The sequence below is a fragment of the Schistocerca piceifrons genome, chromosome 7 (genome assembly GCF_021461385.2).
Source record: "Schistocerca piceifrons isolate TAMUIC-IGC-003096 chromosome 7, iqSchPice1.1, whole genome shotgun sequence".
Lineage (NCBI taxonomy): Eukaryota > Metazoa > Arthropoda > Insecta > Orthoptera > Acrididae > Schistocerca > Schistocerca piceifrons.
Genome location: NC_060144.1, coordinates 498,128,336 through 498,156,224, shown reverse-complemented (window position 1 = coordinate 498,156,224; position 27,889 = coordinate 498,128,336). Strand labels below are relative to the sequence as shown.

General features: G+C 36.5%; 1 protein-coding gene across 1 annotated transcript in view; it reads right to left on the bottom strand.

Moving 5' to 3' along the window:
* Window positions 1-24,777: 24,777 nt before the first annotated feature.
* LOC124709047 (conserved oligomeric Golgi complex subunit 1) overlaps window positions 24,778-27,889 on the bottom strand; it is a 169,493-nt gene continuing 166,381 nt past the window's right edge. Inside the window, exon 22 of the mRNA XM_047240693.1 lies at window positions 24,778-25,114. Within this exon, the coding sequence (XP_047096649.1) occupies window positions 25,004-25,114 (111 nt within the window). The 3' untranslated portion in view covers window positions 24,778-25,003. The remainder of the gene's footprint in view (window positions 25,115-27,889) is intronic.

Genomic DNA, 27,889 nt, shown 5'->3' with positions numbered 1-27,889 from the left:
ATATTCCATTCCATACCTATTTTATCAACAAGAGATGAAGTCAATTGCAGTAAAACTGATGAGGAAATAAAAGGATGCTCTATTCTAGACATAACATCATTTCCCTTCTTTATGATTGCAAAATCAAAACGTTTTGCCACATAATTAAGGATTAATTTTTATTGAATTTTCCATCATAAATTGGATCATCTGTGGCATCACTTTCAATAATACTCAAATTCATTTATAATTGGGCATGTTTAGGATGATGCCATCCATCACCAATATTTGTTAATTTCAGTATCTTTGTTGGATACCTTTAAATTACATATTTACAGGGAATGAGTAAAATTGATAACTCTCTATTTTGTTCATGATGCAGACAAAACTGCTTTAGCTATTGCTGCTATACTATGGAAAAAAATTATTAAGACATTTCTACAACAATTGTTACAGTAGCTTCATTGAAGTCAATCAGATTATCATTTTCATCAGTTACAGATATTTCTAAATTTGGAATAGGATCAAAAATAGGGATATTTACAGGAAAATATGGTTTGTGAATTATTGGTCCACCAAATTCGGCATTAGGCTTGAGTGAGGCAATAATAGTAGTTTCTTGATGAAAATGATCAGTGTGTTTTACAAACATCCCATCAGCCAAATTAAAATTTATATTTATTAATTCAAAAGGAATAATATTACAAACATCGTTAGCAACAGTCTTTTCATTATCCTTAACAATTTGGTTACAAAACCAAGCACACTTCCAATACTACCTTTTATATCCATATACAATCTTACATCACTCAGAATAGTAACTCTGTTTAAAATTTCAACTGCTTTAATGTGAATATTAGGCTTTTTCGAATGAATAAATGTTTCCAAGTTTTTCAAAGTATACTGACCAGTTGGAATTTCTAATGTTTCTCCATCACAATATAATTTATTATTTTCCAATGTAATATTTAGAGTTAAAAAACTTGAATAAAAACCAACCGGTGCAATGTTACTAAAGCTGTCTCATATAGGTACAGTCAATCTTTTTTTCAGAACAGATGACTTGTCGCTCAGTTGAAATAATCTGCTCATTTACTATTAGAAAAATTTACTTAATTAGATGCATACTGATTGGGAAGCAAAAATAAGAATTCCCAAAAAGAAATCAAAAAATGAACATGGAAAACTTTTACAAAAATCTATTAGATGTGCAATCATAGGACCAAGTGGTTGTGGAATAACTACATGAATGGTTGACAATTACATTCTAGCTCCAGAATAAAATTAATCATTTGTATGTCTATTCTAAAAGTTTAGATCAACTAAATAGCAAGAATTTAAAATAGAGGTGTAAAAAAATTGAAGATAAGCATAAAGAGAAAACTGATACTTTTATTGAAAATAATGATGAAATTATTATATTAGATGAATGCCAGTAGTGGTATATGATGACTTCATTCTTGAAAAATCAGGATATAGTTAGAGAATATTTTGCTAGAGGAAGACATAAAGGAGTAGATTGTTTTTATGTAGTTCAGACTTACTCAAAAATACCGAAACAATTAGTTAGTGATAATCTCAATTTTTTAATGTTTTTCGACATTATTATACAATTTTAAATCACATTTACCATGAGTTGCTTGGAGGTGATTTAAAGTTTGATGATGTCAAAGAAATGTGTAGTAAGTGCTGGAACGATAAGTTTGGATTTTTAAAATAGATAGGACTAGGAAACCAAGTGAAGGTAAGTTCAGAAATAAAAAACAACATTTCATGTTTTTATGAAACAGATCTGATGATGGTCATTAAAGACCGAAACTGGTAATCTGTTAACAAAAAGTTTGTGACCTTGGATGTAAATTAAAGGAAACTAATTTCATGAAGACATAAATGTTAAACATAAATGTAACCATTAAACATAATGTTCAACAAAAATATAAAACGTTCAACACAAACATTAGAAATGTTTACTTAATGTTTTTTCTTTCCTAAGAAATATTCAAGCTTTGGAAAAATTGACCAAGAACAGAACATGAAAAATATAAGAAAGAAGTTGCAATCAAACAAATAAAACAAGGAATTGTAGATTTCTGTGATAATGTTTTGAAAGCAATTGAAGAAAATAGAGAAGTTGAAAAACACATGATTCCATCATATAGATGATTTTGGAGATTTGTCACCATTAAAAGATTAGTCTGATGATATTCCTGGTAATTATGACTATACATGAAATGAATCAGAAATTTAAAACATTTTGAAGACTTATGATAAGAGAGACAATATAAAAAACAAAGGACACACAGTCCAGCAGTTGCCATGAAGAAGCTAAAAAGATTAATGTTAGTGAAAGAATGTTAAAGTAACTTAATCATACTGAAGATAAAGTTTTTGGTCTCAAACCTGTTGGCATGTTTAAATGTGTTAGTAAGATACCAGTTGATTTCAATGGAGACAAATTAACAATTGGTGAAAAGATTTATGAAGGAACTGGTGTATTAATGAGCCTTTTAACTGAAAAACAGATTACTATAGATGATATGAATAAAAAGTTTGATGGTGTAGGTTTATAAATTTATGCAGATATATTATTCAATTCAGCACTGTATTCAGAAAACAACCTATATAAAATAAAATCAAGTAAAGGTAATAGATATTTGATAAAACAAATTGTTGATGACTATTCTCCAAACTTAAGAAGACCGACTATAGATTCTTCAGAGTATTTCCATCTCCTAGATTTTTCAGATTCATCAGATTATGCAGAAACAAATTTGCTTAGGAAAAAAGATAAAGGTTTAATAAAGAAATATACAGAAAAACCAGTTGAATTGTTTGGATGAATGATGATAGAGATTTAATCGATAGATTAGTTGTAATTCCTGGAGAAGAAATAGATAGAAATTAAAATTATCGTAATGAAAAAGTTGGTATAGCACACATGTTAGGAAATCATAATCAATAATCCAAAAGGAATCCCATATTTAATTAGATTTTTGAATAATATTCCTCACACAATTTGGAAGAGTGATAAATAAGCTAGAGGTTTATTAAATACATTAATTAACAAATTACCTTTTGAAATACATCTTCCAGGCTATCGATTTTGTGGCCTGAGTACCTAACTAGATGATCGATTAGGTAGAGGAGATCAGGCAATTAATCTGCTAGATGAAGCTGAACATGACATTGCCTATTGTGATCATAAACATTTAGAAAAAAGATATGAAGCTCATAAAGACCTTCAGTGAGTTGCAAAGGTAAGAATGCATGCAACTAATGCTTCAACTGTTGAAAAAATAGCTGAAGCTGCAGTTAGAGGATTAATGTATGGAAAACGAAAATTACGAATGGGATTAGGCACGGATGACAATAGTCGGGAATTATGAAAAAATATTAATAAATTTTTAATCTGCATAAATGAAGAACTTTTCAATCGATTATTCTTTGCTACCTAGCAGCAAAGCTAAACCAAATCAATTGAAATTAAACTGAATAATGATCAGATAGTAGTGAACCATTTTTAACTGATGCACAAAAAAGAAAGATAGAGCAGAAAAAGTGGTGGTAATTTAATCATTACACTGGGCATTACTGTCGCAAAAAAGATTATTGAATAGCTAACAAAAAAGTAAGAAGGCACTGAATTAACAAAACACGAAGTTTTTTTTTACCATTACTGTTAGCTGCATTACCACATGTAGCAACTATTGGTTCATTTGCTGGTGGACCTGCAGCAACTGCATATGCAGCATAAACAATAAAAGAGCAGATGCTAAATTAGAAGCGCAAAAAAGGTATAATAAAGCAATGGAAAAGAAAGGAAAAGAGTAAAGAATTCGAAGAAATGATTAATAAATATAATACTCCAATATCAAATTTCGATATAGAAAAATTAGTTAAACAATTAAAAATCAAACACTTTTGTGGCGTTTTTATGGTTTATGACATACCAAATCATCCTAGAGAATACGAATCTGGAATGGTTAATTTAGATACATCAGATCATATTGGTTTGCTTTGGAATTTTTTATTTTGGGATAAAGATATAATATTTGTTTTTTATTCATTTGGCGGTAATATACAATAGTTGGATAAATGAAGAGAGTGTAATTTCAAATAAGACTGGTTAACCTAATATCATTTGTTATTAACATATTTTCATTTTTCATTTTTTACAGATCTATTAAAAATTATTTCTAATAAATGGCAAGCCTAAATAATCTGGAAGTCTGTAAACTGAAAGTTGGAGCAAAAGAAAATAGTGTAACTGACTGGGAATACTTATCAGAACATTATAAATTATCTAAATATTTTGTGAAAGAATTTCAAGACAAATTAGATTGGGATATTATATCATGTTGTCAAAAACTGACTGAAGATTTTATCAGAGAATTTCAAGATAATTTAGATTGGAATGGAATATCAGTTAACCAAAAATGAACTGTTGATTTTATTAGAGAATTTCAAGATAAAGTAAACTGGGGATGTATATCATATGCACAAGAAATGTCTGAAGATTTTATGGAAGAATAATTTTAAAATATAAATACATATCAGATTCATTTTTACAAAAAAATATTTAATCCTTATGAACTAATTTAACAGCCTGACGATTTTGACTCTTCTATATGTTTAAGTAATGAAAATCATCAATTTATAAAAAAAGTCTAATCATATTTTTCATAAAGAATGTATTGATGAATGGTTGAAAGGTAGACCTAAGAAGTGATATTAAAATAATTAAAACTCAGATTGATTATCAGTCTGATGATGATTAGATTAAATTGTAATTTAGAGTAATTATATCAGTCACCAATTCTTCTTGAGTGTAATTATTTAAAAGATTAAAATAGTTATGCCTGCAAATAATTCTTAAAGTGTCATTCATTCTTTGGTGTAAATTTATTGAATTTGGATTGTAATTAATTCTTAACATTTCTTCACTGTTTAGGTATCTGTCTTCGATTCTGTATAACTGTTTTTGCAAATCTTTTCATTGTGTTCTAATTACTTATTTACTTAATAAGTATATTCACATTCATCATAGAATAATTTTAAAAGAACGAATTTTTGTCTTAAATTATTATCTTCATTTGACATAACTACATGTGGTTGTACAACTCTAATTGTTTCATCTTTCTAATTAATTTGCTGTCTTTATTTTTGAATGTCTTCTGTTCTTTGCTTTAGAACATATGTACCCATTTCTTTATAAATTTGTAAATCTTCAATTTGTTCTCATTGTTGACTGCAGTTTGTGTACACCATGGTTTCTAATAGACGGTAAAACTTCATCACAAACCCAGTCTTGAAAATCCTCTGTTAATCTCATTTTTGATTTGATAATCAGATGTTTGGAGACCTGGTTAACGTTATGAATGCAATGTGTGGTTCCATGTTTGAAGAATTTTAGATATATTTTTTTCTAACATTATCATGTAGAGCTTTTCAAGAATTCAAATACTCCAAAATATCACATTCATCCTTTGCTTTAAACCATGGATCATTCTTTTCGTCAATAATCACAAACACTTGCTTATTATTATATGTAAGCTTGTTATTGAAAGATCTATAATTGATCCCACCTAAGAGAAAAAATTTCATACTTTTTTAAGTATGTATAAATGAAGATGTTTCTGCTATTGTTGTTTGTGAAAATAGTAGTTGCTAATGAAAAGAACACAGCAGGTAAATATTTAATTAATTTTGGTTACTTGGATATTCCATCAACAACTCAAATAACTCAAGTGAGTGATGATGTGTTCAGAGAGTCATCAATGTTATTTCAACTAGCACACAATCTTGAAATAACTGGCGAGTTAAATGAAGATAATTTGAATTTTATGAATCGCCCTACATGTGGAGTAGAAGATTCTCTTGGTAGTTATAGAACTAGTATGTACAAGTGGAATAAAAAGAATGTAAAATGGTTCTATAAAAGGGCAACTAAGAAAGTATTAGAAATAACAGAAAAAGCATTTAACTTATGGCGAAAGTATATAAATTTCGCCTCAATAACAATAACCCAGATATTTGAATTTCAATTAAAAGACAATTACATAAAAATTAAATATGTAGTTATCGATGCCTCAAGGATCTAGATGGAAAAGGAAATGTGTTAGGTCATGCATTTTTTCCAAATAGGAATAACGTTTCAGTAGAAATATATATGGATGATGATGGGTTATGCCACTTAGAAATTGACAAAAATACACCAAAAACATCTGACAAATTTATTTTAAGTTTTAGTTCATGAAATTGGTCACTTATTAGGTTTATATAATCATAATGTATCCATAGTGTAATGGTTCACATTTAGAATTATTCTAATATGATATTGGTGCTATTCAAAAGATTGTAAGGCAAAAAATAAAAGCACAACTAACTATACTAGTAAAGCCATCATCAACACAATCTTCCATACCAAATGAACGAATTGAGTCATTATGTAATTGAAAAAATTCAATCACTTACTTTTTGCAAATGCTGTTTTATATGTTTTTGATAAGAATTGGGTGTCAATAGGCGATAATAAGCCGCAATTGATTACCAGTTGGCTAATATTCTTACCTCAAACCTTCCAAAAAGTAAACGGAATGTATCAAAGACCTGTGGCAAAGTTGTGTTATTTGTTGACAATATATATGATCAATTTACACACATTACAATTAATTCCACTATATCCAAAATTAATATCTAATACAGGATTATGTAAAAACTTTTTATTAAATGGTGTAGTTAACACTTACTCAGGTAGAACATTTTTATTCTTTAATGAACTTTTCTATGTGGAATTGGATGAATGTAATTTTACATATAAATCGCGAGGAGTTATAAATAGAGAATATCCTGCATTACTTACCAGAATAAATTCAGCATTTAGATATTGTATTTTTTCAAGGAATGAAATACAGTGAACGAATACAGTGAATTTACAAGAAAAGTAGTTAGAGCTGGTACAACTGATTTATCTTCATTTGGTTTTGATTGTAAAAACCATCTGCTATAGTTCCTGAAGTAATAACTATTTTGAAAGATGCATTGGAAAAATGAGAAAATTTTACTTTTCCACAAGTCTAATCAATTATTTTCTATATAAATGGAGTCGCCGCTGACTGTGCCAGCCTTAGGACTGTGACTAAATCCAAATTTTGGAAATATTGTAATAATGAGAAGTCAATTCATAATTTTACATTACAGAAATATACAAAAGATGTTTTTACAGAAGGATGTGCAGACCATATGTAAATAAGTATCATGTGAAAAATTACAATGAAAATCGAATTCCTTGTGTACGTGGAGAAAGTATTGCTAGATATTATCAGAAAGAACATTTATGGCAGATTCTGATTGAAGAAAATTCGATAATATTAGTATCGATAAATAATAATGAAGAACCAATTGCTTATCAACAAAAAATGTAAAGGTTGTCAAGAGCTTAAAGATTTAAGTTGTTTCTTCATATAACAATTAACATAACAATAAATGTAGGAAGTGTACTTTAGAATACTTGAAGAATAAGCAATTAGAAACATCTCATACATATTAATTAAATATCTATTAAAGAAAAATTCTGTCACTGATCAATTTTGAAAAGTTAATTTTTACAAATCTATTGAATCTTATTTCCTTTAAATAGAAAAGTCAAATGGAGCGATTCACAGTTGCTCAACTTCGTGGTTATTAGGGAGGTCAAATGAAGAACTTCACAGTTGTTCAACATCGTGATTACTGTAAGAGAGAGAATTTAAGAGGGTATAGTAAATTAAGGAAAGCTGACCTAATTGCATTTATTGTTAGATATTACACAGCAAAAGTGGGTTCTCCCATCAAGACCAATCTTTGGAAAAAATTACCTTATCATAAGACTGATAATGATAAAATTTTCTAAACTAAAGCAAATAAACCATTGAAAAAAATATTTCCATTTTCTACTGATATGTTTGCGAAACAGAAAACTGAAGATAAAACATTGAAAAAATATTTCTATTTTCTATTAATGTGTTTGAAAAACATAAAACGATCTAATGAAGAAAAACTGTTTCCCTTTTACACTAATTTATTTGAGAAACCAAGAGACAGGAAAACAGTCAGAAATTATGTAGTTGATACTGCATTTGTAAACAGATTGCAAACAATAAATTTTGAAAATAACATAAACTCAGTAGAACCTATTCATTTCTTAACTACAGTAAAACCGAAAATTATGAAAATTGCGAAAGACAACCTAAGAATTCATGGTGGATTGAAAATAAATTTAAGACTTTGTTGTATAAAATTCATACGAATGGAAATATTATGGAATATGGTTTTCAAACACAAAGCTTTACGATCATAAATGAAAGAGAATTAAAAATTTTAAGATTGGTAACCGATATATTGTATCAAGAATGGATGATTTTCAAGCACATGCCTCTGTATGGTCATCAAAAAGAATAATTTATTAACAGATGAAATAAAAAAACCATGTATTAATATAAAAATGAAGATCAAAAATGTTTTCTGTGGTCCATAGAATCTGCATTATATCCAGCAGATAAACATTCAGAAAGAGCAACAAAATATAAAAACGTTGGCCTTGATCTAGATGAGAAACTTGAAAATTTTGAATTTCCTGTAGTGGTTAATCATATTTCAAAAATTTAGAATAGCATCAATGTATCTACTAATGTTTATTTGTCTGATGAAAAATATCAAAAATATAATGTATCCATTAAAAATTACTAAATGTAAGAAAGAGAAAAATATAAATTTCCTTTATTTCAAGGAAGGAAGTAATTCACACTATTCTTACATAAATAAATTTATCTAGACTTGTTTCCAGTCAAATCACTAAACACAAAAAACCAAAATTTATTTGTGATTTATGTTTACTCCATTTCACCAGCTAAGAAAAATAGATAATCGCACATCAAATTGTTTGACTAACAAACCATTAAAAGAAGAAATGGAAGAGAAAGGCTCACAAGTTAATTTTAAAAATTATCAACATGCACAAGAAGTTCAATTTGTTATTTATGTTGATTTTGAAAGTTTACTACTGAAGATGGACAGCTGTCAACCAAATCCAGAAAATTCGTATACAATGAAATATCAAAAACATGAACCAAGTGGATTCTGTTATTACATTAAATATATAAATGGACATTATAAAGATCTTGTTGTTTACAGAGGACCAATTTGACATGAAAAATTAGTTGAACACATAAAAAAAGAGGTTGAAGAAATTGGAAGGATTTATTCTGAAGTTGAAGAAATTAACTCCTGACGAACAACCAACACATAACAAACCTAAAGTTTGTACATGTGTAAATGTTATTACTCACAGAAAGATAATAAGGTTCAAGATCACGATCATTTGACGGGAAATTATATAAATCCACTATCTAATAAATGTAATTTACAGTTAAAACGTCCGAGCTTTGTACCAATTTATTTATATAATTTATCTGGATATGATTTTCATTTCCTTGTGAAAAAACATGGGTATGATAAGAAAGAGTTAGATTTAATACCCAACAATGAAGACAGATATGTTACTTTTGGTAAAAGTACAGAAAGTTTGAAAATGAGATTTATTGATACATTTAAATTTTTGGCTTCTTCACTTGACAAACTTTCATCAAGTTTGAAGAGAGATCAAATGAAAAATATTAAGAGGTTTTTCAAAGCAGAATTTTACAATAAACTGAATGACTGTGAAAGAAGCGATGAGGACTATAATCATGGAAAAAATTTAACATGAAAAATCTTGGTGAATATCATGATCTGTATCTGAAAATTGATGTTTTGTTATTGGTTGATGTGTTTGAAAAATTTAGAAAAACTTGTATACAAGCTTATGATTTAGATCCTTCTTGGTATTTTACAGCTCTTGGTTTGTCTTGGGATGCGATGTTGAAAATGACTCAACAACCACTTGATTTGTTACATGATTATGATGGTTGAAAAGAGAATAAAAGGAGGAATATCACAATGTTGCAAGAGATATGTAGAGGCAAACAACAAATATCTGAGTGATGACGATGTGACTAAGATATCAAATTATGTAGCAAACAATTTATATGGCTATGCTATGAGTCAATGTTAATGAGATGGAGGATTTGAATGGAATGAAGCAGATTCTTTCAATTGCACAAAAGTAAGTGAAATGTCAGATACTGCTAAAAATGGATATATTTTTGAAGTAGATTTAGAATATCCAAAAGAATTGGATGATTTACATAAAGATTTACCACGTGCACCTGAAAATAAAACTGTGCCTAACACTAAAGAAAGCAAGTTGATGGCTACTCTGCTTGACAAGCATAATTATGTAGTTCATTATCGAAAACTCAAACAGTATCTGTCTCTTGGAATGAAAATCACAAAAATACACAGAGTCTTAAAATTTAAGCAATCGGTTTGGTTGAAGAAATATATAGACTTGAATACACAAATGAGAACTAAAGCTAAAAATGATTTTGAAAATTTTCAAATGATTTACAATATTTTTGTTTAACATGGTCTTGAACCTTAATTCATTTTCTCATGTGCACCATTTATTTTCTTACATGCACCAATCATTTTCTTACATCCACCTTTTATAAAAAACATTAAAGTTAATTTTTATTACGTGCACCTTTGTAAAAAAATATATTCTTTTAAATGAAAATGGGGTGAGTTAGACCTGAATGGTTGCAGTACAGTAGGAGGAAAAGGGGTATTGTGGATAACTGGCTCATTTTCTAAGAGGCAGAAAGTGGGCCAGTGGGCCACAATCCCCCTTTTCCTCCTACGACTATTACAGTAACAACATCATGACTGAGAGGAGACCTGCTCTGTATTCCAGGAGGCCCACCAGATGACCCCCTTCTGGGCATTGACATATATATGTGGGACTGCAGCCTAATTGGCTCTGTCGATTCCGGCGGTATGACTGCTGCATCTCTTGCTGCGCCCCCACTGTGAGTACTTTGAAGTACGCTGTGCTGCTACCACTATAGCATTGGTACATGTGCTCAAGAAGGCAGTGGCCATGTTTTATGTGCAGCGACCGCACTGTGTGAACGCATGGCACATCTCCTCTCCTCCCCGAATCTTTTTGGCTCTGTGGAATAAGGGCGTCCACTGATGCGGCAGGAGGAAGGAGCCATACAAAAATAATGTTCAGGGTGCCCACCAGCAGGAACGATTACATCAATGACGGGACCTTTGGAGACATCCATTGACTCCATAGATGGCTGACACAGAATCCCTGCCAGTAGCTGCGACTAGGATGGCGACTGATCCACCAGAGGGAGTGGCATCTGGTGCACCGCTAGTAGAGTTGGGTTGTCTTCACTGCTGACTAGGTGCAGAATGGAAGGTTGGACTGCTGGGACAGACCGCAGAGGCAAAGGGGGTGCTAACGTGTGACCCGAACCATGGTGAGCCTGTGGGGTAAGAGCTGACAGCAGAATATTGACAGAAGCAGGAACAGAGCTGATTAACATGATGATGGAAGTCACCATCAGCTCCCTGAACGACATACTGCACATGGGCTTCTGTACATATTATAGTACCGGGAAGCCATGCTGGACGATGACTATGGAAGAAATGGAAGAAGACTGGAGCCCCTAGTCTATAGCACTGTGAACATTGCCCTGAACACACTGCAGGGAATTCGGCGACAGCAAATGAAGTAGTGTGTGGTGTGGCTGCCGATGGAGAAACTCAGCTGGAGATTTTGTGTTGGCAGGAACAGAATGATGGGAGCCTAGGAAAGTGAGGAGTGTTTGCTCCCTGGACATTGTGTAATGAAACTTTGTCATCTGAGACTTAAATGTTCAAACAAATCTCTTGGCCTCGTCGTTTGACTGTGGAGAGAAAGCAGCAGTCATTACGTCCATAACCCCATTGGTTTGACAAAATTGGTGAAATTCAGCTGAGGCGAACTGTAGGCTGTTGTCACTGACCACAATTTCTGGAAATCCTTCAATGTAGAAGACACTCTGTAGGGCCCAGATGGATACTCTGTAGGGCCCATTTGGTTTCCCCAGAGGGAAATCAAATTGACTGAAGCTGACGTTGAGCAGAAGCCACTGGGTGTTGCAGAAGGGACCCAGATAGTCGATGCGAATGAGTTGCACTGAAGGTTTTGGCCAGTTGAAGAATTGCTGTTTGGGTGCTGCCTGGTTCTCGGCACAGGCATGACACTCTCCAGGCATGAGTTCGATGTCTCGATCCATGCTGGTCCAAGAGCAATGCTGACACTACATCCCAATGGCTTTGATGAAGCAACTGCAAAACTCTTCAGTGCAAAGACTGAGGGATGTCCACATGCATCTGACCATTCTTCATGTACAAGAGGTGGCCCCCCAAATGACTTGACAAGAAGTGATGGATGTCACGCAAGTGGCGAACGCCCACCTGACGAATCAAAGATCTCGAAGATTGCCATCCTTCCCTAACATAATGGAGAGTCACGATGAGGTGGTAATCCTTGGCTGACTCTTGAGCAATAAATTGGCATCCAGTGGAAGTGCTTGAAGGGCTGACTGTTCTGCACCTTCAACCTGGAAACAGGCTGTAATCTGTCCTACAGGGAGCCAGAAGAGGGTGTCCGCATTAGCGTGTTTTGAGGTAGTCCAAAATGTAGTGTCATACTGATATTTGGACAAAATGAGAGCCCATCGCTGTAGCTTTGACATTTAAACATGGATGTCAATGGCTTGTGGTTAGTAACTAAGTAGTACTTTCGACTGTACAAGTATTGATGGAATTTAGTCACTACATATATGATCGCTAAGGCCTCTTTTTCTAGTTTCATTGAGGCAGCGTGAGAACCTTAGATGCGAACGTGATGGGGCATTCAACACCATCAGCTCAGTGAGACTAGACTGCCTCTATCCCATAAGAACTTGCATCAGTTGCCAAAAAAAAAGGCTTGTGTGGATCATAATGCACAAGCCACCAATTGGAGAGAGGAGCTCGTTTAAGGCGCTGAAATGCCTGCTAACACTAAGTAGTCCACTGGACTACTTTAGGGAGAAGCCTGTGGAGCGGAGTGGCGATTTGGGCAGCATCTGGGAAAAACTTGATGTAGTAAGACAGTTTGCCCGTAACTGCCTGGAATTCAGAAATATTCATAGGTGCAGGAAGACGTTGGATGGCTTCCAAATGACGACGACTGAGATGGATACCCTGTTCATTTATAACATGTTCGAGTTACTCAACTTCAGTGGCAAGGGGCAAACACTTGTTTCTGTTGCAATGCAAACCAGTATCAGACAAGATGGAGTTTTACCAGACACAACGATGTCATCCAAATAGTTTGAGCAGTGTGAAACCTTTGCGACCAGATGTTTGAGAAACCGTTGGAAGAGAGCTGGGGCAGATGCTGACCGATATGGAAGACGTTGAAACTGAAAGAGTTCTATGTGCATGTTGATAACTACGAACTGTTTGGAAGCGTCACCCAGGGGCACCTGAAGGTATGCTTTGGTGAGATAAACTTTGGAAAAATACTTTCCTCCATTCAGGTTGCCCATTAAATCTTCAGGTCGAGGCAGTGTGCGAGAATCAACAACTGTCTGCAGATTAACTATTGCCCTTAAATTAGCAAAAAGCTGTAACTTTCTAGTCTGTTTCTTTACCACTATTTCTTTATCACCACCACTGGTAATGCCCACTGAGGCGCTGAAATAGGCCATATGATGTCAGTGTCCTGTAACCTATGCAAATCAACAGCAATGGCATCTCTGAGCGCATGTGGTACCGGCTGGGCTCTATGATACTTAGGTGGTGTACCCTGTTTAAGAGTGATATCGGCTTCAAACCCCTCAGCTTTAACGAGTCCATCTTGAAAAATGTTGGAATATTTGTCACAAAGTTCTGCAGTTTGGTCCTGTAATTGCTGTGGGGGTATGGGAGAAGCTACTCGGAGCACATTATCCACAGGAGAAAAATCAAACAGTCCGAAAGTGTCCATAACCAAAATGTTAGTGAATTAAAAGATTCCGACACTATAAAACAAACCATGTGCATCTGACTTTTGTGGCGCACAGGCAAAGTACAAGTACCTAACACTGGGATCCATGCACAACTGTGAGCAGACAAAACTTTGGTACAGGGAGACAACTGTGGTAAACCGAGGAACTGATTTGCATGCTGGTTTAGCTCCTATATCCAATTGCAATTGCACTGGTAACATTTCGATGAACACATCAATAAACAAGTTGTTTGCAGTCTTACTAGACTGTAGAGAAACTGACATCAGCTGTGATGGAACTTTGTTCCGAAAGTCACTGTGACGTACCCGTCGACATTGTGTATCTGACCTGATGTGTAAAAGGCTGTTATGTTACTGTCTACACTCAGAGCTTACCACATTAACTGCAAAACTGGTGGCCTGATCTGAACCATTGCTAACTGACATTGACATAAATTCACAATTCAAAGTATTGTCTCGAGAATCACCGTCGAAGTCGATACAAACACAACCAAGTGGGTCAGAGGCAGTGAGTTGGAATCCAGGAGCTGCCACGTCACCTGTGATGGAAGATATGAGTTCCGATAGTACTCTCGGTGTAATTACTGACTGATATATGATGGCTTATGACACAATAGGGTTACACTGGGCAGCAGAAGCCGACTGTGGAAGATCCACCCCAGTTACCGACAATGCAGGGACATAGGGATGGGAACCACTAAATTCACCTTAGCGCTACTGGAAGAAATAGTGCCGATGTCCAGGCACTGCTGTGTTCGGTTAGGCTTCTTGTACTGACAAACAATCGAAACATGACCCCGTTTTCCGCACGTGGAACGTGTAGTGTTACAGAATCGACAGTCCATTTATATTGTATGCCACACTGCGTAAAAGATTTATTATTGTCAGTACGTGACTTAAAGGAAGACCCAGACACACACTGAATTTGTTTACACGGGTTGCGGCGCGCATGAGTATCGCGACACCAGCGCAGAGTGTTTCCTGCACTGACACTTGCTTTGCGTGCGGTAGAACTACAACTTGTATTATCATGCGACACATGACACACAAACTCTAAAACATGTTCTGTTCTGCATTGAAACTGATTTTGTATATGTCAATAATGTTTAGCACGTCCTGGAGGGAAAGATTTTGATGCCGTAGGATGTTGTTGTTGTGGTCTTCAGTCCTGAGACTGGTTTGATGCAGCTCTCCATGCTACTCTATCCTGTGCAAGCTTCTTCATCTCCCAATACATACTGCAGCCAACATCCTTCTGAATCTGTTTAGTGTATTCATCTCTTGGTCTCCCTCTATGATTTTTACCCTCCATGCTGCCCTCCAATACTAAATTGGTGATCCCTTGATGTCTCAGAACATGCCCTACCAACCGATCCTCCATGTTTCACTTCTCTACATGGCTACACTCCATACAAATACTTTCAGAAATGACTTCCTGACACTTAAATCTATACTCGATATAAACAAATTTCTCTTCTTCAGAAATGCTTTCCTTGCCATTGCCAATCTACATTTTATATCCTCTCTACTTTGACCATCATCAGTTATTTTGCTCCCCAAATAACAAAACTCCTTTACTACTTTAAGTGTCTCATTTCCTAATGTAATTCCCTCAGCATCACCCGACTTAATTCGACTACATTCCATTATCCTCGTTTTGCTTTTGTTGATGTTCATCTTATATCCTTCCTTCAAGACACTGTCCATTCCGTTCAACTGCTCTTCCAAGTCCTTTGCTGTCTCTGACAGAATTACAATGTCATTGGCGAATCTCAAAGTTTTTATTTCTTCCCCATGGATTTTAATACCTACTCCGAATTTTTCTTTTGTTTCCTTTACTGCTTGCTCAATATACAGATTGAATAACATCGGGGAGAGGCTACAACCCTGTCTCACTCCCTTCCCAACCACTGCTTCCCTTTCATGTCCCTCGACTCTTATAACTGCCATGTGGTTTCTGTACAAATTGTAAATAGCCTTTTGCTCCCTGTATTTTACCCCTACCACCTTCAGAATTTGAAAGAGAGTATTCCAGTCAACATTGTCAAAAGTTTTCTCTAAGTCTACAAATTCTAGAAATGTAGGTTTGTCTTTCCTTAATCTAGCTTCTAAGATAAGTCGTAGGGTCTGTATTGCCTCACGTGTTCCCATATTTCTACGGAATCCAAACTGATCTTCTCCGAGGTCGGCTTCTACCAGTTTTTCCATTCATCTGTAAAGTTAGTATTTTGCAGCTGTGACTTATTAAACTGATAGTTCGGTAATTTTCACATCTGTCAACGCCTGATTTGTTTGGGATTGGAATTATTATATTCTTCTTGAAGTCTGAGGGTATTTCGCGTGTCTCATACATTTTGCTCACCATATGGTAGAGTTTTGTCAGGACTGGCTCTCCCAAGGCTGTCAGTAGTTCTAATGGAATGTTGTCTACTCCTGGGGCCTTGTTTCGACTTAGGTCTTTCAGTGCTCTATCAAATTCTTCACGCAGTATCATATCTCCCATTTCATCTTCATCTACATCCTCTTCCCTTTCTATAACACTGCCCTCAAGTACATCGCCCCTGTATAGCCCCTCTATATACTGCTTCCACCTTTCTGCTTTCCTTCTTTGTTTAGAACTGTGTTTCCATCTGAGCCCTTGATATTCATACAAGTGGTTCTCTTTTCTCCAAAGGTCTCTTTAATTTTCCTGTAGGCAGTATCTATCTTACCCCTAGTGAGATAAGCCTCTACATCCTTACATTTGTCCTCTAGCCATGCCTGATTAGCCATTTTGCACTTCCTGTTGATCTCATTTTTGAGGCGTACGTATTCCTTTTTGCCTGCTTCATTTACAGCATTTTTATATTTTTTCCTTTCATCAATTAAATTCAGTATTTCTTCTGTCACCCAAGGATTTCTACTAGCCCTCGTCTTTTTACCTACTTGATCCTCTGCTGCCTTCACTACTTCATCCCTCAAAGCTACCCATTCTTCTTCTACTGTATTTCTTTCCTCCATTCTTGTCAATTGTTCCCTTATGCTCTCCCTGAAACTCTGTACAACCTCTGGTTTGGTCAGTTTATCCAGGTCCCATCTCCTTAAATTCCCACCTTTTTGCAGTTTATTCAGTTATAATCTACAGTTCATAACCAATAGATTATGGTCAGAGTCCACATCTGCCACTGGAAATGTCTTACAATTTAAAACCTGGTTCCTAAATCTCTGTCTTACCATTATATAATCAGTACCTCCAGGCTTCTTCCATGTATACAACGTCCTTTTATGATTCTTGAACCAAGTGTTAGTTGTGCTCTGTGCAAAATTCTACCAGGCAGCTTCCTCTTTCATTTCTTCCCCCCAATCCATATTCACCTACTACGTTTCCTTCTCTTCCTTTTCCTACTATCGAATTCCAGTCACCCATGACTATTAAATTTTCATCTCCCTTCACTATCTGAATAATTTCTTTTATTTCATCATACATTTCTTCAATTTCTTCATCTGCAGAGCTAGTTGGCATATAGGCTTGTACTACTGTCGTAGGTGTGGGCTTCGTGTCTATCTTGGCCACAATAATGCGTTCACTATGTTGTTTGTAGTAGCTTACCCGAACTCCTATTTTTTTATTCATTATTAAACCTACTCCTGCATTACCCCTATTTGATTTTGTATTTATAACCCTGTATTCACCTGACCAAAAGTCTTGTTCCTCCTGCCACCGAACTTCACTAATTCCCACTATATCTAACTTTAACCTACCCATTTCCCTTTTTAAATTTTCTAATCTAACGAATAAGGGATCTGACATTCCACACTCCGATCTGTAGAACGCCAGTTTTCTTTCTCCTCATAACGACGTCCTCCTGAGTAGTCCCTGCCCTGAGATCCGAATGGGGGACTATTTTACCTCCGGAATATTTTACCCAAGAGGACGCCATCATCATTTATCCATACAGTAAAGCTGCATGCCCTCGGGAAAAATTACGGCTGTAGTTTCCCCTTGCTTTCAGCCGTTCGCAGTACCAGCACAGCAAGGCCATTTTGGTTAGTGTTACAAGGCCAGATCAGTCAATCATCCAGACTGTTGCCCCTGCAACTACTGAAAAGGGTGCTGCCCCTCTTCAGGAACCATACGTTTGTCTGGCCTCTCAACAGATACCCCTCCATTGTGGTTGCACCTACGGTACGGCTATCTATATCGCTGAGGCACGCAAGTCTCCCCACCAACGGCAAGGTCTATGGTTCATGGGAGGGAGAGGGGGGGGGGGGGGGGGGGCGTGTTAGCTGCACATATTCTAGAATCTGATAAGTTCTACACTATCACATCAAGCAACATTTGATCACTGAAATTTTTGCCGCAGTCACAATTAAATGGACACTGTCATAACAACCCTTTTATTTGCATGACCCATTGACGACTCGACTGATCAGACGTTTACAGAGACGAAAAAATCTGAACCGTGCAGCTGCTGTTAACACTTGTTCAAATCAAAATAACTGTCTAGCAGTGAGAGGATACAGTCCATCGACAACTGTTCAGGGTGGTAGTCAGGACTGAGTTTCAGGCAAAAGTTATAGGTACAGGTGCCTACAACAGATAAGAAACCTCTTGTGATGCATATAGATGCTGAGATGTGCCTTCATCTGGTGTTTATATACATCCCATTCCTCTTGTTGGGGGTTAAACTGATGGAATGGAGGTATGACAAACTGGTAGTGGCAGCTGCATTAACTGTTGCTGCAGAAGAGTAGTCAGACCAACAACTGAGCAGGAGTCAGCATTTTTTAGCCATAAGGAATAGGCCACTCTGAGCCATCGGGACATCTATGAGCCACTACCACCCCAAACCCGTACTGTGAAGCGTCCGTTGCAAGGACCAAGTGGAGACGTGGTTGGTATGGCACTAAGCAGGGCACAGACTGCAGCATGGTCTGGAGAGTGGAAAATGCAGTTTCACAAGCCAGTGACCAATGAAACTGAGTCCCTTTGTGCCACAATTCATGTAACGGCTGTGTCACTGTCACTAGGCGACTTTGCCTGGTAAAACCTGAAGTTCTTTGACTGACATACTGCATGGAAGCGACACAATAGCACAAAGTTTTTTGATGCAGGGTTTGAGATCCTCGCAAGAAATTTCAAACCTAAGATAAATGATAGAAGGGCAAAAAAACTGACTTTCTCTAAATTACATTTCAACGCTGCTTCTTGGAGGAGAGAGTAATAATAGTAATAGTAATAATAATAATAATAATAATAATAATAGTAATAATAATAATAATAATAATAATAATAATAATAATAATAATAAAACAGCACAGAGATTTTGTAAATGTTCTTCAGTGGAGGCATCGAAAACTACAATGTCATCCAAATAGTTTGCACAACCCGCCACATATGCTGTAAGTTGTTCCAAAAAACATTGAAGAATAGAGGGAGTGCTGGCAACTCCAAAAGGCAACCACAGGTATTAGTACAGTCCAAAAGGGATATTGACAACTAACATACGTTGTGACTCTGTATCTAAAGGGAGTTGTAAATAGGCTTCTGAAAATTCAATTTTTGAGAAATATTGACCACCTGTTTTGCAAAGAGTTCATCCAGGTGCGGTATCGGGTATATATATCCACTATAGATAGTGCGTTCACAGAAATTTCAAAATTGCTGCAGAGGCGTAAATGGCCTGATGGTTTCTTCACTCTAAGGGGGTAGACAGTTCACTTGATGCAATGGGCCGAACAACGCTGGATTCCATGAGGTGATCGAATTCATCTTTGACTTGTTCCCTGAGAGCCACTGGAACTGGACAGGCCCAGAACAAAAAAAGGCTGGGCCGGAGGTTTCATGATAATGTGCACTTGAAAATTGTTGGCACGCCCCAATCCAGGAGAGAAAAAAAGAGGAAAACTTGAAATATTATGCATCTAATTGTATTGACAGCACTTGTTCAGACACTAAACACAGTTCATTTGAAATGGTAAAACCAAACAACTTAAAAGCAACTAATACAAAAAGATTTTCCGCATGTGCGTTACCTACAACAATAAATGTAGGTGACTGGATTACTGACTTGTAGCTCACTGGGGCAGAGAATTGACTGAGAATATGACTACTCTGTTTAATATAATTTACTAACTTTCATGACACAGGGAGAAGCAGATGGGAGCTCATGTCCATATAAGTTTTGTGAGTTTAGCAAGGATACCACAGCTCCTGTATCCACATGCATGTGCAGAACCTTACAAAAAACCATATCATCAATTAAAAGCTTATTTGGCACAACAGAAATAACTGATACAATGTTTACGTCCATATCCACATCAGGATTGTTGTGCTGAATTTTTTGCATTATATGCAGAAGCAATGTGACCTTTTTTGTTGCAAATATGACAGGTAGCCCAGCATATTGGGCAGTCTAGGTGCTCATGGTTAATGAAACAATACAGGGAGGGCAGGAGCGTGGAATGCGTACATTGCTGTTGACTGGCCTGTTTACTTTGTTGGTGCAACTGCTGCTGGGAGCGATGCTGGCCGCCTTAATGCTGTGATCGTGTGCAGACTACTGTGACTATGTCTTCCCCCTGCGGACTGTCTGAAGCTCTGTTTGGAGGAGAGGACTGGATTGCTGATACCTCACATCATGACTCAATTTGGTTACTCACAACACCTTGAATGACTGTGAAATAGCTAAAACCTCAGAGAGGGATGGATTTCACGCTGGAGGGGATGCTCTTGCACCTCGCTGTCTGGAGCTAAACACCGGACATAAAATGATGACGATGACGACTTAACCCATGGAGCTCAGTTGCTTATGCTCGATAGGATTAATGTGGTTACTTCCTACAGCGGTAATATTCACCAAGGATGCACTAATATGGGTGCAGTTACAGCAGCATTTTGAAAGAAGTTCACACATTTGGGGAAACATTGAAGAAGGTGGATCCTGGAAAGGACTTGATACATTCTTGACTATAACTGTGAAAGCAACACAGCATGACATAAAACAGCATAAGTCATTCCAGAAGCTTTAAAGTGTTGTCAGAGATGTTTCTCATATGCAGCCCATTCCTCAACCAACTCATCGTATGTAAGAAATAGAGGCACATAAGCTATGGGGCCCACGGTGAGGAACACAGCAGTCAACAAGACTGAGGAGCACGCCAACTAGACAAAACAGAAGCAAATGATTGGCACACTTGAACTGGATTTCCAGCACCTGTGATTGACACTGCAAAGCTGTGTGGGAACAATTCTTGCTGTTCGACCAACCAATGTAAAATGTCCTCCGTAACACCATCAGCCATCATGAGAATAACTGGAGAACCAACCAGAGTAGAAATTTGCACAGACAACAGGACCACACTCATCGCCAATCGTGTTCAAGTCTGAGGCGCCCTCTGTAAAAAACATAGTCCTGCTTTATGCACGGCCTTTTGAAAGTATGTGCATGCATCACTGCACCCATAATTATACCTCAGTTCTTCCTTTTGAGGTACCTAAAATTGAAGATTTATACACCCACTAATTATCCTTCTTAACCTAGCTTCATCACCATATTACTCTTACTCAGCAAACATTGGCATCCCATTCCCAAATTGAATATCATCCTGTTAATCTATTATGTCTTATCACTATGTCACAACACATGCAAAAAAGTTCAACAAGAAGAACTTAACATTATTTTCAAAGGAATCCTTGATAAAGCCGTCTAAGTCACATTTCTGATCATAGTGCCTGGAGAATTATTGCTACATCTTAAAATTTAACCTTTCATCCCTGACAGACCCGACTAGTGTACCAAGTCCCATATGCTTTGCTATAGCATTGATGTATTCACTAACTCACAGGCTCACTAAGAGCTTTGGTCCATGCACCCTTAGCTTACTTCTCTTTCTCAATAACATTTTCCCCTCATCATACTCCCCTGAAATCTGATACTTTCTCCCATTACGACCTTCATTATTTCTTACACCAATTCTGACATTTATCTGGATTTGATTTTCTGCTGTCATGCTGACTAAATTTGAGAGGGACAAGGAGTGGTATAAATATGTCATGGCCATGACCCACCTTCATCTCTCTCTTAGGTCAGTACCCTACTACACAGTTTTGAGTCAGTATTGCTTGTGACAACACAAAAAAGCCGAACCACAAGACATTGTTACAACACTAATCTATTTTTCATCATAGCTGTGTTGCACTACTGGTACACTGATAGAAGTGTGGCGCATAAACGGAAAAGAAGAGAAAACCTCTGGACATGACTCATACACTCCGTGTACATCAGACCATGTACCTACCAGTGTGGATCCCTTGAGGCCTCCTAAATACCTAACTCACACGCCAACACTATTTACAATGAATTACGCTTCCATTCACTCACTATTTACATTGTCTAAACTTCTGCAATTCCTATAGTTTTCGATGACTCAGCAACACACTCTCTCTACCTTGCCTGGCGTAAATGCCGCTTTGTCGGCATCTCCAACATACTAGATCATGCAGCTCAGTACATGAACTGGTAGGTTACAATGTGAACATACACCCACTTCACTGATTCCTCCTCTGGACCCTTTACAGGTACCACAGCCCATCCATTTCCAACATAATCAATACATAACAATAGGACAGCAGGAAGAGGACAGGCATAAACTTGGGAATAATAAATGCAAGATTCTCAATGACAGTAGCAGGCACACTGATCCCACAGCTGATGCCACATATCCTAGTGTTGTGTTTGTGTCAACTGCTAGACTGAAACCAGAGTTGCAGGCTGACCACTTCTGACTCAGAATGGCATGTCAGAATGGGATCTTCCAGAACTGTGGTGGTTCTCACACAGTACGTCTATGGCTGTGGTTCAGATGCTGACGGTGGCTAACAGCAGCGAGAGAGGCCATTGAGGCAGCAGAATGCTGAGATAGCAAAACGCAGCTAGTGATGATGGCAACCTTGCCAATGCAAGATGGGTGTCCACTCAACAGCACATTGAGCTTATGGCTGGAATGGCTAACCCTGCCTGTGGACCAAGGTAGCTGACAGGGGAGTGGAGATGCCCTGATTCAAACCAATCGCTCTTGAAGGCTGGCTGCAGTGCCAGGTGATATCAGCCGATGACAGCTCTCACCTCCGTGGTATCAGTTCAAAGCCTGGAACTATCAAGGTTAGCTGAAAGCTCACAGACTAGTGGCTTTGCATTGTTGACGGCACTGCTTGATGAAGTCATAGCTGCAGACCTGACTCATGACTGGCATGGAGACCACGGTGGATAAGTGCAAAACACTGACAGACAAACTACTGGCTGAACTGGAGCAAGGTAAAGTGTGGTGTAACAGGAGCTCAGTTTCCTTCATATTGCTGCCTGTGAAATGTTGCTTTATGATACAGCATGAAACTATCCACCTTACAACAGTAGACTGCTGCACTGTGTAGCCATGCCTGAATGGCCTCAAGTGCAATTTTGATTAAAAAAAAACTTTAATCACTTTAATTGAAATATATAAGTATAAAAAAGGAATATAATACAGTCCTAAAAGTGTAAAGGAGTAAGAATACTCTAGATTACAACTTGTTTGTTTGTATTAACCTATAAGTAATAGAGACAAAAGTGTCTCGCTCTCGCTTTGTTCAGGTCATTCTGTTAGTTCATTTTGTTTTGATCACCTTGTTTCCTCATCGAGTGTTCATTCTGAGTCAGTGTTAGCTCGTGTGAGTGATATCTAAGTTGAGTAGTGAAAATATATGAGATCAAAAGGATCAACAAACTTTAATTTCTAACAAATACCCTACTTATGTTATGAAGACATAATATGAAGAAAAGTTAACTAAGAGTGAGTTTCAGTTTTATTTAAAGTGCAATTCAAGACTAGTTTGGTGAAAAATCAATTTAATTAGTGTAGAATGATTCATTTTAAAACTGTATTGAGAAAAGATAACTTTTAAATCGCTTCGTAGTGCAGCACAGCGAAAGTCCATTGTTCAGCAATCAGCCAAGATTAACCATCAGCATAGCATCTCTGGTCACTGTAGAAATCAAGCACTGAAATCATTTTAGCTACAAAAAAGTAATTTTAAAATATAACCAAAGTATATTTCAGTTTTCTAGGACCAAGACTATAAAAATGGATAATGAAAGACATTTTTTATTTGTGATTAATTTATATCAGAGAAGTAAATCAACAACATTTTAGTTCATGATAAAAGTTAACAGTATTTAACCTGGATCCTGGACAGAATTGTCTTCCACATCCCTGAGATACACTGACGTGTGCCTCATAATAAAATCTACTGGTAGAACTTAACAAGAAAGAATCCATGAAAGCACATCAAACTTTTAATATGACCATCAATAAAAAATAGCCAGGAGATCAACGCCACAACACCACCAGTAATCCCTACCCACAAGTTCAGTCTCTGATCTGGGCTGAATTGGTCTTCATATTTCACGGCTACTATGCCACAGAGATTCAGTTTAGCTGACAAGAGATATGCAGAGGTCAATATACGTTCAATCTGCTGTACATACTGGCTCGTGATACAGCTTGATTGGTCTTTGATGTGGAGAAACTATGAATTCTAGACATGTACATTACTTCTTATCCATTTCTTATCTTCTCATCCCTTGTGGTTTGGTACAATTACTGAAATTCACTCAGTATATAGTGTTTATCTACTGAAAATTACTTCTCTTAATCTTATATTTCTGAACGTAAAAATACACGTATTCATCTTTAAAATTTGTAATTTGTTATTCATGTATATACCTAGAAGTTCACAAATTACTGCCTTCAGTTTCATAACACAATTAAAAGCTCTCACATACTGCAAAAAGAAATGAATAGCACACTTGAGAACAATGTAAATGTTTATTACTCAGAAAACAGGTACTGCAATGCACTACAGTGCACACGGAAACAGTATTAACAGTTGTGTACAAGTTTAAAGCTATTTCACCATAATATTAACAGTCCTGTACAAGAATTACAGCCTGTGCAGTTCTGTAACAATTTGATTAACTTGTAATGGCATAACATTTCTTCCTCTTTGGTTACAAGAAAGGTGAATTATGTGGTTTATCCGAACCAATCAGTGCTCATAGCACCAAAGAATGCTGCTGCACCAGACCGGACAATTTCCCCTGGTGAGGGATCAATCTTCTGCTTTGGAGTGGGTGCTTTCTTTGGCTGTAGAAAAAAAAGAAATTGCATCTGTACAAAACAAAACTGAAGACTATTCAACAATTAAATTATAATGGCAAACACATGTGTTCATAAATATAACAAATAAGAAGAAATATCTTTACTATTTGGAAGTTAAAGGCTATTTCATAAGCTCACAAACTAAAAATTAGTCTTCTGACATTCTAAAGTTAAAAGTAACTGCTTGCATCTGCAGAAGGTATGGAACAATATGAAACAGGAGAGTAGTATAAATGGAGGAAGGAAGGAAGAAAGGAAGATTAGAGTCTCACTGAATTTGGGAAGTGCATGTAAATGTTTGTCTAAGGAAAGTAGTAGTTAATACTGCAAATGAGGGGATTACTTTTCAGCTATCAAAGGTTAGCAAGTAAAAACTGATGGGTTACTGAGATATAGTGTGCTTTTCTATAGGTTTACAGTCTATAAGAAACCCACATAAGAATTGTGGCTGAAAAACAGTCATGATGGACTGAGACTATAAATGCTTGTCCACACTGATGGCTTCAAACAACTTCACTAAAAGGTGGGGAATTACTTCAGGGTGCTCCCGCTGATTCTTCTCAAACCGTTGCTGAATAAACAATCCACAGGGAATTGTATCAAATGCATTTTAGAAGTAGAGTTTTATGCAAGAGACCATCTAAAGTTACACGATTACAGTCAGCAAAAGAGCACCAATAGTGGACCATGGAGAAATGTAAATATAGTGTCTGGTCAAATGAATTGAATTCCTGACAGTATTTGAGTGAAACGATGTTGTGTTTGTCGTAGATCACAGGAAGTTGTCCAATAGAGCTGTGTACAAAGAACTGTACAAGCTTGAGGGGCTTCTTGGAGTGCAGGTGACGTTTTAAGTGGAAATTTGTTCTTTTTGTTCCTGTGAGTGGTATCTTGAATATCAACAGCTACGACGAGCTGCAAGGAAATGACATTTTGTCATTTCCCCCCTACTTTAACAATGAACATAATAGTATAAGACTCAAACTATCAAGATTGATTAACTGCATCTACAGCAGGTTTTTGTATCATGACTGTTGATTAAAGGAAGTTTTGTTGTCATAAATCCATCTTCAGTTGCATTTGATGTCGTGGACTTAAGTCCGAACACTGATTTGATGCAGCTCTCTATGCTACTCTGTCCTGCGCAAGCCCCTTCATCTCTGAATAACTAATGCAACCTACATCCATCTGAACCTCCCTCTACAATTCCCCCCCCCCCCCCCCCCCACCCCCCACATTTAAATTGATGATTCTTTGATATCGCAGAATATGCCCTATCAACTGATTCCTTCTTTTTGACAAGGTATGCCACAAATTTATTTTCTCCCCAATTCTATTCAGTGCTTCCTCCTTAGTTATTTGATCTACCCAACTAATCTTCAGCACTTTTCTGCAGCACCAAATTTCACAGGCTTCTATTCTCTTCTTCTCCGAATTGCTTATCATCCATATTTCACTTTTGTACAAGGGTTCCCGTCAAAAAAAAGCTTCAGAAAAGACTTCCTAACACACAAATCTATGTTCGTTTTTAACCTGTTACTTTTCCCGAGAAAATGCAGCTCAATCACATTACATTTCATTTATCAAGCACAGCATGTCGCATGACAGTTGCTTCATCATCAGGTGCAGGTTGGTGAAACGACATATTCGTTCTGTGAATAAACAAATTCATAAGCTCACAATATGATGTTACAGGAGGTTAGAGACAAAAATGTTACTGCAGTTTATAATATACTTCTTGGTGCAGAAGTAAATTGCCATTCAAATATATTAAAACATACTTTCTGGATTTATAGTGAAAAACTCTTGTCTCTCCGAGGATGCTATCGTACCACAAGGAAATTTAAGCAATCCAATCAAATTTTCTCTCTGACCTCTTGTAATATTGTATTGGAGGTAACGAATCTGTTCCTTCACAGAACAAATATTTCATCAACTAACATGTGACTGATGATGAAACCACAGTCTTCCAAAGCCCTGCACATAAGAATCTTATTCAAAGATGACAATTCTCACATTAACTGGGTTTTAACTGTGATTGCCTGGAATGAGGACTATTCATGAATGCCCATGTGGAAACACCACAGAAGTTTTCAGATTCTAACCCACTTTAAAACGTTCTAGTCTGCGTACAACAAAGCACCACAAAGTCAGTCTGACCAATAAAAATGGCAGTGGGAGGAGTAGGCTGAACACTGATGCCTTCTGCACCTCAGATCTTTTACTGTAAATGAGTAGTTATCAACCCAAAGACTGGTTTGAACGCCACCACACTTTACTATGCATGGTCCTGTTGAGGGTGATATTACTTTTGCCTTCCTGTAACCTTGGAACTGATTTACCCAGACAGTTATGGTAGACTTACAGTTCAATGTGGATTCTGAACCCAGAGCAGCTCAGCATTTTTCATATTAACGACTGCTGCCAAAGGTGAAAGAAGTGATGAATAACCAAAAAATTCTAGGACTGACCAGGGATTGAATACCACACATTTGGATCCACCTTTTTTTATTTTTTATTATTAATTTAAAATAAGCAAGATTGGACTTACTAAACAGATAGAGTAAGCAATGCAACTGTGAGAGCAATAGTGAAAGAGCAGTTCATACAAGAGACCACAAAAAAGACCAGTTTAAGATGTTATGTTAAATGAATGGGAGTTGGCACGATACTGAGACAGACTCATGAGAGGACAATAAATGGCACGAGATCTAGACGAAGACTGACAGGCAGGTGAATTGCTGGACTGAACAAATATGT